This window comes from Pristiophorus japonicus, chromosome 9 (genome assembly GCF_044704955.1).
Source record: "Pristiophorus japonicus isolate sPriJap1 chromosome 9, sPriJap1.hap1, whole genome shotgun sequence".
NCBI lineage: Eukaryota > Metazoa > Chordata > Chondrichthyes > Pristiophoridae > Pristiophorus > Pristiophorus japonicus.
The window spans coordinates 152,716,633-152,728,495 of NC_091985.1; the positions used below are offsets into that span (position 1 = coordinate 152,716,633).

The 11,863-nt window shown below is 42.2% G+C and overlaps 1 protein-coding gene across 8 annotated transcripts in view; it reads right to left on the reverse strand.

Annotated features, from left to right (window-relative positions):
* The window catches only part of afdna (afadin, adherens junction formation factor a), a 282,635-nt gene extending 271,741 nt beyond the window's left edge, over positions 1-10,894 (reverse strand). For 4 of the 8 annotated variants that reach the window (XM_070889970.1, XM_070889971.1, XM_070889972.1 and 1 more), the window contains exon 1: positions 10,513-10,894. In XM_070889970.1, coding sequence (XP_070746071.1) covers positions 10,513-10,611 — 99 coding nt within the window. In that variant the 5' untranslated portion in view covers positions 10,612-10,894. The remainder of the gene's footprint in view (positions 1-10,512) is intronic. The other 4 variants (XM_070889976.1, XM_070889974.1, XM_070889973.1 and 1 more) reach the window with 1 other exon arrangement.
* Positions 10,895-11,863: the final 969 nt, after the last annotated feature.

Here is an 11,863-nt window from a genome sequence, read left to right on the forward strand (position 1 = left end):
ATCTTCTCTGAACCCTCTCCAGTGTCTCTATATCCTTTTTATAACATGGCAACCAGAACTGTATGCAGTACTCTAGGTGTGGTCTAACCAAGGTTCGATACAGGTTTAGCATAACTTCCCTACTTTTCAATTTTTATACCTCTAGAAATAAACCGTGGTTTGCTTTTTTTTTTTAAATGGCCTTGCTAACTTGTGTCGCAACTTTTAGCGATTTGCATTCCGAGATCCCCTTGTAACTCTACCCCACCTAGACTCTCATTCTCTAATAAGTGAATAAGTGACCTCCCTATTCTTCCTACCAAAATGTAATCTCACATTTATCTGTGTTGAACTTCATTTCCCCATTATATGCCCATTCTGCAAGTTTATTAATGTCCTCCTGTAATTTGTTGATTATCTTCAGTATTGACAATCGGCCCCAATTTGGTGTCATCCGCAAATTTAGAAATTGCATTTTTGATTCCAAAGTCTAAATTGTGAACAGTGGTCCCAGCACTAATCCTTATGGAACACCAGTACCCACCTTCTTCCATTGTGGATAGCTACCTTTTACCACTACTCTCTGCTTTCTGTCTTGAAGCCAGCTAGCTATCCATTCTGCTACTTGTCCCCTGACTCCACATTCTCCGACCTTGTTCATTAGTCTATTATGGGGTACCTTATCGAAGGCCTTTTGAGAATCTAGATAAATTACATCTACTGCATTACCATTGTCTACTCTCTGTTACCTCTTCAAAAAATTCAATAAGGTTGGTCAAGCAAGACTTTCCCTTTTGAAATCTATGCTGACTATTCATGATTATATTTTTGGTTTCTAGTTGTTCTTCTATTTTCTCCTTTAGTCAGGATTCCATTATTTTCCTACCACCGATGTTACACTGACTGATCTATAATTTCCTGGACATGTTCTATCCCGCTGCTTAAATATAGTTACAGGTATTACGTTAGCTATCCACCAATCCTCTGGCACTACACCTTTTTCTAACGAATTATGTTTTAGTAGGGCCTCTGCTAACTCTTCCCTAGATTATTTTAAAATGCGTGGATGCAATCCATCCGGATCAAGAGTTTTATCCTCTTTGAGTTTGATTAGTTTATTTAATATATCCCCTCTTTTTATTTTAAATGTACTTATCATTATCATCCAATGTCATGTCCACCTGTTCTACCTCCCTGGTAAACACACTGAAAGCAAAATAAATTATTTAATATTTCTGCCAGCTCTATCGTTACCAGTGGTAGTATCCTGGCTATCCCTTAATGGCCCTATTCTCATCCTAACCTTCCTTCCTTTTTTTTTTAAATTGATATGCCCGTAAAATATTTTACTATTTTGTTTTATGTTCCTTGATAATTTAATTTCATAGTTCCTCTTTCCCTTCCCAATTGTTCTTTTGACTTCTAATCTTTTCGTATTCTCCCTGATCATGCACTCCCCTGCTGTCTACGTACTTAATGTATGCCTCGTTTCTTGCCCTCAGTTGTTCTCCTATGGCTTTATTCATCCATGGAGTCTCATTAGTGTCTAGTTATTGTTCCTGCATTCTGTTGACTATTTTAAATGTTTCCCATTGGTGCTCTACGTTGTTTTTTGTCAATATTGTTGCCCATTTTATTTTCCCAAGTTCTATTCTCAGCCCTTCAAAATCAGCTTTGCTCCACTCTATTATCCTGGTTTTTGTCATACTTGTGTCCTTCTCAATTATCATAAAGCGAGGGTTGGAGGAATTGGATTGAGGAGTGGTTATGTAAATTGGGCAAGTTCTCACTAGAAATTACACCTGGAATACAGTTTTGGTCTCCGTATTTAAGGAAGGGATATACTTGCATTGGAGGCTGTTCAGAGAAGGCTCACTAGGTTGATTCCAGAGAGGAGGGGGTTGACTTATGAAGATAGGTTGAGCCTACATACATTGGTGTTCAGAAAAATGAGAGGTGATCTTATTGAAACATACAAGATAATGAGGGGGCTTGACAAGGTGGATGCAGAGAGGATATTTCCACTCATAGGGCCCAAATTTCCCCAGGCGTTGCTCCATTGTTTTGGAGCAACTAGATTTTTTTTGTGGAGTAACTTAAAAAAAAAAATCGCAATTCTCCCCATTTAAGTTGCTCCAATGTAAGTGAGCTGGGTAGGTTTTTTTTTTTTAAGTTCAGTTTTTTTTCCCCAAAAGGGGGCGTTACCCGCCATTTACGCCTAATTTGGCCATTTAAGCAACTTTAGCCAGCTAAAACTTACTCCAAACTAAGTTAGGCCAAAGTAGCCACTTTTGTACGTTCTGAAAAACCCTGCGGTGAGCTAAGAGATCAGCACAGGTAGCCTCCAAATGACAGTGTTAGGATAGGAATGCTAGTTTTTTTTTTAAGTCTCAAGCAGCAAGACTGGACAGGGTGTAGGTGCTATCAGCCTGATTAAACAGAGTATATATTTTTTATTAAAGATAGCTAGATATTAAAGTATTGGAAAATCTTTGAAGATTCTTTCTTCCCCCCCCCCGGCCACCAATCAAAACTTTTCCCCTGCCTCCCACCCACCCCCCCACCAACCTGTCTCTTCTAGCCCTCAGCGCGGGAAGGCAGCAACCGGCCTGTGCAGCAGGCCACTCGGCCCGGGAGAGGGGCAACCAACATCGCATTGTTCAGGACGCGCTGGGAGGGCCAGGAGCTACTGCGCACGTGCACAGCTGCCGGCACTCTTTTCCGGCGCAGGGCTGTAGCTCCACCCACCACGCATTCCGATGTGCTGCGCCACAGACCACGAACCAACAGGGAGAATACAGAGGTAAGAAATCGGCGCCCTTTCTGTACTACAAAGTCAGCGCACCTCCATAGCGGAGGGGGGAAAACTTGGGCCCATAATCTCAGAATAAGGGGCCGCCCAGTTGAAACTGAGATGAGAAATTTCTTCTCAGAGGGTTGTAAATCTATGGAATTCTCTGCCCCAGAGAGCTGTGGAGGCTGGGTCATTGAATATATGTAAGGCAGATATAGACAGATGTCTGAGCGATAAGGGAGTAAACGGTTATGGGGAGCAGGCAGGGAAGTGGAGCTGAGTCCATATTCAGATCAGCCATGATCTTGTTAAATGGCAGAGCAGGCTCGAGGGGCCAAATGGCCTACTCCTGTTCCTATTTCATATGTTCTTATGAATAAACTGAACCGTAAATAATCCTCACATACTGTATTCAAATCAAAAATAAATTTCCATAGACAGCAGTGTTACAGTACACAAGGGCCATATTCTTCCTCAATGGCACACATGAATATGAGGCAGGTCCCCATTTCTTTACATTTAAAAAAAAACTAAAAACAGAGCACCATATTCAAATAATGTAAGGAAGTAAAACATCTAAGCATTTAGATTTTTTTATATTTCCACACAGGAAGGCAAGAATTGCTAGATGAAAGAAGAGACGACCAAGGGCCATTGGAAGGGGACAGTAAACAGTCAGCACTGGAAATTACATATTATATATTCTCAACCAAATCCTTTCATCTTAAAGATTAGGTTTTGTAATTTCTTCAGGTTGCTGATAAATACTATCGACAGAACATTCAGACAAAGCAAAGCTCCCTGGAGAATGCCTATTTGACAAAAAAGTTTAGCTACTTAGGCACTTCAGAGTACCAGAGAGTAGCAGGATGGAGACTTTATATCACTTTACTGTGATGTTCAAGGGACATACTAAGTGAAATCAACCTCCTATTCATGAAACATGCACCCATCATGAACAGATCATGAACTGAAGTGATACTACAAAATATATGGTCACCCTTTCCTTAAACAACTGCAATCTACTGACTGCACCAGTCACAACTGCAGTCATTCTAGAAGTTACCATTAATTCAGCAGGGAAGAATTACAAAAGGTGTTATAAATGGCCTCCATTATAGTTTGCAAAAGAAATAATTCACAGTTGTGGTTTACACAGCTAAAAGTGTTGAGTCAAAGGGGAAAAAATGGTAGCTGTAATGGAGACAAGTTAGTTGGTTTAATCATGCACAAAAATGGCTCAATTGCTTCTGAATGCCACAACCCTACAGGTGAGTCAGGCGGCAAAAAAGGAACTCTTTACATAACACCACCTGTGCAGATCATTGCATCTTTCCTGGCTGGTTCATTTATTTCTCAGCCACAACCCCATGTGTCTTTTTTTTTTTAAAAAGAGAAAAGTTTACATTCCCCACCCCCACTAAAAGGGACCAAGCATATAAGCCGGCTTATAAGTCTACCTCACTAATGAACTATTTGGTATTGTGCAAAAGCCTGGATTGACTCACCATTCAACATTTCCTCATTCCTTCATTGAAAGGACATTCTTTCAATCATTACCTCCCAAAGCACTCCAGCTGAAAGCAGGAGCACAATATAGAGATTCACAGTAGAGAGAATACCACTCCATGATACAGCAGTTTCTCCATGCAAGTATAAACAGAAATGTTCTCATTTATCAGCAAATAACTGTACAACAGATAGATTTCTGCCATGTTTAGTTTGAGATATCTTTATTAAACATTTGCACTGACAATTCCAGACAATGTTTTAATAATACTGTAGCCAACACCAACTATGAAAAGCCAAGTACCTGAGTTCTGGAAATGTCCACTTTTAGCAACTGTAAATTCCCTAATTAGTAGTGAAATATGCAGAGAAAGCAGATGTTTAAGTTAATCTTAGAGGGAACCAATCCTTATCAAGCTATCAGTATTAATGTTATACTGCTTCTGAACCAAGACAGTATACCAAGATGTGTGTTGAATATTAAGCGTTTTAATAATTTCCACTACAGCACTCCTACAAAATGACAAAAGTAAAAATATCAAGAAACGTGTATTTTGAAACAGTTATCGTGCTTTGAAAGTTATATCACACTACCAGATCAATTTAAAAAAAAATGAAAAACGTACTCCTTGGAAAGTGAGTTGAGCCAGTATTTATCTCCCATTTTTTTTTAAAGCAACAAGTATGACTTTCTAAATGATAGCTATACCCAATACCAAAGCAAATCGGGCATAGCTCACTTTGGAAACTTATCTTCCATGATGTCCCCAAAAGTATTGCATATTTCATCATCAAGCACATTCAACAAAAAGCATCACATTGTGCCACCTGTTCCCTGGCCAAGTACAACAGACCAAAAGTTGAAACTTGTATTACTCAAAGATCATGTGACAACACCCCAGTCACAAGTTGAAAAGGTGATATTTAGTTCATCAGAGTTCTCTAGACGCTCTTCCCACTAAACTGCTGACCACCCAACTTTCATTCCTGGATCCCACGTTAGCTGATAGTTAACAGTTCTCTCCCCTCAGGTACTCTCTTCCCCACCACCACCCTCCTTCAAATCTGACATCGGCCCTCGGACATCCGACCATCAAGCATTAAGACCGCTTATTTCCACCTCCGTAACATCAGCCGACTCCGCCCCTGCTTCAGCTCATCTGATGCTGAAACGCTCATCCATGCCTTTGTTACCTCTAGACCTGACTATCCCAACACAATCCTGGCCGGCCTCCGTAAACAGGAGGTCATCCAAAACTCTGCTGCCTGCGTCCTAACTCACAAAGTCCTATTCAACCATCACCCTTGTGCCCGCTGACCTACATTAGCTCCCGGTTAAGCAACACCTCAATTTTAAAATTCTCAACCTGGTTTTCAAATCTCTCCATAGTCTCATCCCTCCCTATCTCTGCAACCTCTTCCAACCATCCGAGCTATCCATGTTCTTCCAACTCTAGCCTCAAGCATCTCAAATAAGTTACCCAAGACTGGCAGGTGCTTCAGTCCCCCTTAACTCAACAGCATCACCGGATTACCTCAAGGTCAACAAAGAGTAGGAAATAACAGATTCCCTCTCTCTCTCTCTCTCTCTCTCTACAATTTTTTTTGATTTGGGGTTTTATCACACCATGTTATCACTATAATTGTATATAGTTCCTGTTTAATCAAAAAATAAAAACTTGAGACAAGAGATGGTTTCCTAGTTGACAAAAGTCAATTCTCAATTAGACAGCACAAGAGGTCTATTCAATATATAAATAAGCAAGCACACCTATAAATGTTTCTACATCAGTCATTACTATATAAATGTACATTAGCTATTCTCTGTTCTGTTATTGAAGGAATTAATGCAGCTGTCTCTTTTTGGTATGTGCCTCGCTCCATTCTCCAGCCAGGAATAAAAGTACACAACTTGCTCCCGAGGCATTCTTCAACCAGCACCCGGTGAGAACAATCTAGAATTATTAGACTTTGCAGCACAGAAGCCAAAGTCGGCCCATCATATAAGTGCTGGCTCTCTGAGTTATCCACTTAGTCTAATCTGCCCTCACTAGGTTTTTCCCCCACTGGGGATATACTCTATTTTATCTGCACATTATATAGAGCATTTAGCTGTACACAGCATGGAAATGGGGATAAAAGTCAAGATATCAAAAACCAACTTTGCACATTCCTAATTGAAAACAGCAATATTTATCTAGTACAAAGCAAAATACTGCAGATACCAGAAAATGCTGGAGATACTCAGCAGGTCAGGCAGGATCTAAGGAGAGAGTATTGAATTATAGCTGACTTTGGGGGGGGGGGGGGGGTGAGGAGATGGGGGCAGGTGGAGAAGACATTTTAACAGGGAAAGGAACAATATTAATTTTGTTTAAGTGTCCAAAGTTTTTGAATTCCAAATCTGAGGGAGCTTTCATTTTAAATTCCACAAGAGTATAAATTATCAAATGCAATATTGTCATTAAACATCTAATTAAAAAAAACATAAATTCCTCTATGAGCCCAAGTTCTGTTAAAAGCACAATTAGACTTCATGCCATTGAGCTACTGCTCAGAATCTCATGAAAAAAATCAAAGGCATCTCCCATGTGCAATGTTACAATATTTAACCAAGCAAATAATATTTAACCAAGCAAAATATTAGATATGACTTAATTTTGAACAAAACCTTTAATGTTAAAGATGTATTAAATTTTAATTAATTTGAATAAAATGTTCTAAAGTTAAAAACTGACATAAAATTCTTTGAAAATTATGGGGCAATGGATGTTTGCTATTTACAAACATATTGTAAGGATGTTGGTGCTGTAATGCAAATCAGGAAAACCAATTGCAAGGTGACAGCTGTTTCTCCAATTTCAATATCACAATATTGCTAATAGTCCCATCCTCACAGCTTAAAGTAAAACCGTGCCTTAAAAAGGTACACAGAATTAAGGACTAAGACCACTGACACACCATCATTTTTTTTTAAAAAGGGAACAGAAATTCTCAATTTAACTATACACTGCATTATGTTGTTTCAAGTCCTGAAGTAGTTCTACCAGCAATGCTACACACAACTGAAAATGAAATACCGGCTGCATTAAATATTACAATGACATCTCTATTACATATGTTTGTTTTTAATTTCCGAGAACTTAAGAGTGAAAGTGACTGAGCAAACTATTACTTAAGGCATGGGGCCAGAATTTCCAGTGCTTCACCGCCCGGTTTCTCAGCGGTAATTAGCCAGAGTTACGCCGGCGGTTTCGAAGTACCGCTGGGAAGCAGATCGCCGGCATGCACCGTCCATAGAGCGCCATGGCGCAATTTTTGGCTCAGCGGTGACCGTAAGCAAGTTGGAAAAAAAATGCCCACGAGAATCAGTGGGGCTGGGCGGTAGGTAAGCAGCCCTGCAAGAAAAGGTAAGTAATTGTTTTTTTTATAACTAATTATTTTTAAATTCTCTTGCGGTGATTTAAGTGAAACGGGTCCAGAGAATGTTTTTCTGATTTTTTATTTTATGTTTTATGAAAACATTTTGTGATTTTATCCTCCTAGGCCCAACCCACAGCCTTGGTGTAAATTTTTAATAAATTTATTAATCATCACCAGTTTCTTTTTTTAAGAACCGTTCAATCGGCCCAAGATTCCATTTTTTCGGTGAGAATTGGGGTGGAAGGCCCATTTATTTCGCTGGGCGGATTTTTGTGAATCTTAGCGGTATTTTGGGCAGCAATCGGGTGCTGGCAGATTGTTTGGAAATTCTAGCCTTGGTCTTTTTAAGAGTAAACTCGTTAAGCCAAAAGAGCTTTCTCATCCCATACTCTTCACACATTACAAGACTGTGGTTTCTTTAAGCAAAGTAAAATGCTGTAACACCATACAACAATTTATATTTATATTGCACCTTTAACAAATAAATATTCCAAAGAGCATTAAAAATAGACATAAGGAAACGGAGGTTATACACTCAGTGGTCTATTCCAGCACACACGTGCTGATCCTATGACTCAAATGCCGTGTTCTCCAACCTCTTTCACTTCGAGACTTATATTTCAGCTGTCCTTTTTCCCTTGATGCCCCTCTCCCTGCCTTCAAAACTGCCTAAAATAACATGTTCAAAGGGAGACAGAGCATTGCATTCTTATGCACCTCACACTTGCAGAATGAAAGGTGAACTGATGAACTACAATCATCATTTGTGGTCAATGTGAACATTCAAGCTCTATGATCATCTGAATTAATGGTGAACAATGTTATCACATCTACATTTATGTATTATTTAATAAACAGTATACACGCCAAATAGAAGTCTGACAATAATAGTGGCTTATAAACTAGAAATTTGACAAGTGTAGCCATGGCAAACATTTTTACACAACTAATTTTACTTGGAGAATCTACACATTTGGAACAACACAGATTTTTGAGCTACTCATCAATACAATACTAGTTTGCTCTAAAAACTGACATCAATAGGGGTGGACAGCATTTCTAATATTTTACTTCTCTAATAGCGTACCAAATTAAAGATGCTTTTACACACAAATGAAAAATGAAGCACATCTTCCTTCCATCCTGCCAGAACTACCATTTCAACAAGGGGAAGACAGAGCTGCACATTCTTGCTTGTCTGCAGTTTGACACCCACTTTCCAAATAGACATGCTATAGTCCATTATACCAAAACCAGTGACTTGAAAAGGCAAAAGTCGACTGTAATATTGAACATGTAATATTGAAAAAATGATTTTTGAAAGAGAAACTGTAAAAAAGCATTCCAATTATAAAGAGGGATAAATGACCTCTTTAAGACAGGCAACATTTATGACATACCACTCTTGAAGGTTATACATTACAAACTCATTTACCAGTATACTGTAGCCGCGCAAGTTTTTAAACTGGGGCGCTGGAGATAATCAAGTACTGTATCTTTTTTGTATTTGTCATCGTACTTGTAGGTTATTTTTGTTGCTGCATATCAATGGGAAACATTTTCCAAAACAATAGCACGGTTTTGCTTTAGGGAACGGATACGGTCTTTCAGACGCGAGAACGAGAGTGTCCATTACGTGTCTATTTACATAAATGTTGGGAAACGACTGCAGTGACAGCACCAAAATAAGTGCTCCGGGATTTTACGAGTGTTCTTTGAGAAAATGCTGGTTGGTTAAAGTCCCATAATGTTAGGACTTTCATTTTTGGCTATTCTATTTATGTCCCAACATATTAATCACATATTCAAGGGAGGGGCTTCTACGGTATGTTACTTCGTTCTAATAACAGGTAGTCGAAAGGCATCAACACAAAGTCGTCGTTACTCATGTTTGATCGAAATCGAAAATATTTGCAGCCATATGTTTGGCGTTTGCAGTTTCTTTATTTTACTGAAGTGGCATTCGTGAAAAGAATGAAAGCATGTTTGCCATTTTTTTTTTAAATATCAAAGTGCGACTGGACACTTGCGCTTTTGACTTGCTCATTTGGAATTCAGTCCGAATAACTCGCGGGGGGGGGGGGGAGGAATCACGACTTGACACTTGAAGTGTGTGGCTCTCGAACCCATGTGATGATAACTCGGGAGAGGGTGGGGATGGGGGAAAAGAGAGAAGCAGCAGCAGGCGAGCCCGCCCCGAGGGAATTGTTCAAACTACAGAGAGAGAAACACAGGGGCGGGGAGGGCAGCCCAGGTTAGGCTCGGGCTGCACTGTGCGTTTACGCACTTGTTTAAAACAACTGATGGGAGAATAGTTGGAAGAGCAATAGCTGCAGGAAGATGCCCCCCCGGGAGAGTTGCAGCCCCTCAACACCCAGACTTTGCAATATAATGGGGCCGGGAGTGCCGGCACACGCCCATCGATACGGATAAAAATCCAGGATGTATTTTACAAAATTAAAAATGACCCCCCCCCCCCCCCCCCCAAAAGCGCACACATTTAAAGCGAGACACCGAAACCCAACGTTTAGGGAGGAGGGAGCTCTTGCCTTTGAGCTCGGCGGCCAATAAACCCGCAGCCCACCGGCGGGTCGGGCCGGGCCCGGCCCGGGGCTCCGGCTGCCCCCTTTGTTGTGCAAAGGGAGAGAGCTTTCCCAGACATGGCACTCCCGGGCTGGGCTCTCCTCCCCGCCAGTCCCCCGAAACTCCTCGGTCCGTCCGCCCCGGGGCTTTGAGGGGAGGAGGGAGTGAGGGGGGCGCGGCCTTCACTACACCGTCGGCCCCAGGCCCCCGGGCCGAGCGCTCACCTCGGTGGGTTGGCTGATCTCGAACAGGTCGAGCCGGTTGGCGTTCCAGTGGTTGATGATCTCCGCCAGCTTCCTGCGTTCCTCTTCGCGACTCGACATCCTCCGGCCGTGTGTGTGTGTGTGTGGAGAAAAAAAAATCAACCCCCTCCTTCAAAAAAAAATAAATATATATAAATCTCCCAAGTGCTCCTAAAGAGGACAATTCACTTTTTCTTTCCGTGAAGAAAAAAGGCCGGAGAAAGCAGCTCGTTCGTTCCCGCCCGCCGGTCAGCGGCCGTCCGTTGCTGCCCTCGATCAGAGGCTCGAGCTTTGCCCAACCGTCGCTCGCTCTCGATGGGCAATGACGTGTTTGCCCCCACCCCCCTCGCGCGCTATGTGTGTGTGTGTGTGTGTCTCACTCTCCCCACCCCCACCCTCAGAGCTGCAAAAATGTCCGAAAGCCTCTGACTCACCGGCGCCCTGCCGCATGCGCACTGGCCGCCCGCTCCACATTCCAAGGGGAGGGGCGGGGCGGGGCGGAGGAGCAGGTGATCAGAGGCACGAGCTCTTTGGAACCCAGGCACAACAACACAATGCAGCACGCGTAAAAAAGTTGCGGAATTTGGTTTTTTGTTGTTGTTGCTACTTTCCTAAGTATCCAACATCATCATCGTCATCATCGGCAGCCCCCCCCTCCCCCCCACCCTCAGTCGAGGGTGACTTGCTTCCACATTGTCCGCACGCCAGACACGAGACGCCCAAAGCAAGCGCTCTGCTCGGAACTCCTTCACTGCAAACGAGTCAAAGGTGGGCAGAGGAAACGTTACAAGGACATCCTCAAAGCCTCCCTGATAAAGTGTAACATCCCCACCGACACCTGGGAGTCCCTGGCCAAAGACTGCCCTAAGTGGAGGAAGTGCATCCGGGAGGGCGCTGAGCACCTCGAGTCTCGTTGCCGAGAGCATGCAGAAATCAAGTGCAGGCAGCGGAAGGAGCGTGCGGCAAACCTGTCCCACCCTCCCTTACCCTCAACGACTATCTGTCCCACCTGTGACAGGGACTGTGGTTCTCATATTGGAATGTTCAGCCACCTAAGGACTCATTTTAAGAGTGGAAGCAAGTCATCCTCGACTCCGAGGGATTGCCTATGATGATGATGATGGTTGAAGTGCCGGTTTTTTGAAATGCTTGGGTTTTTTGAAATGCTCGGGTTGTCATGAGCTTCTCCCGGCCTGAATGTGTTTGGTCTCCGCTTGCTCCTGGCAAACTGACTCGACGTGTTCAACGCCCTATCCAACACGCGTATCTCGAGTCTCACCTATGCGAACACTCAATTGGAGGGTTTTTTTCAAATGTCGTCTTTTTGCATGCA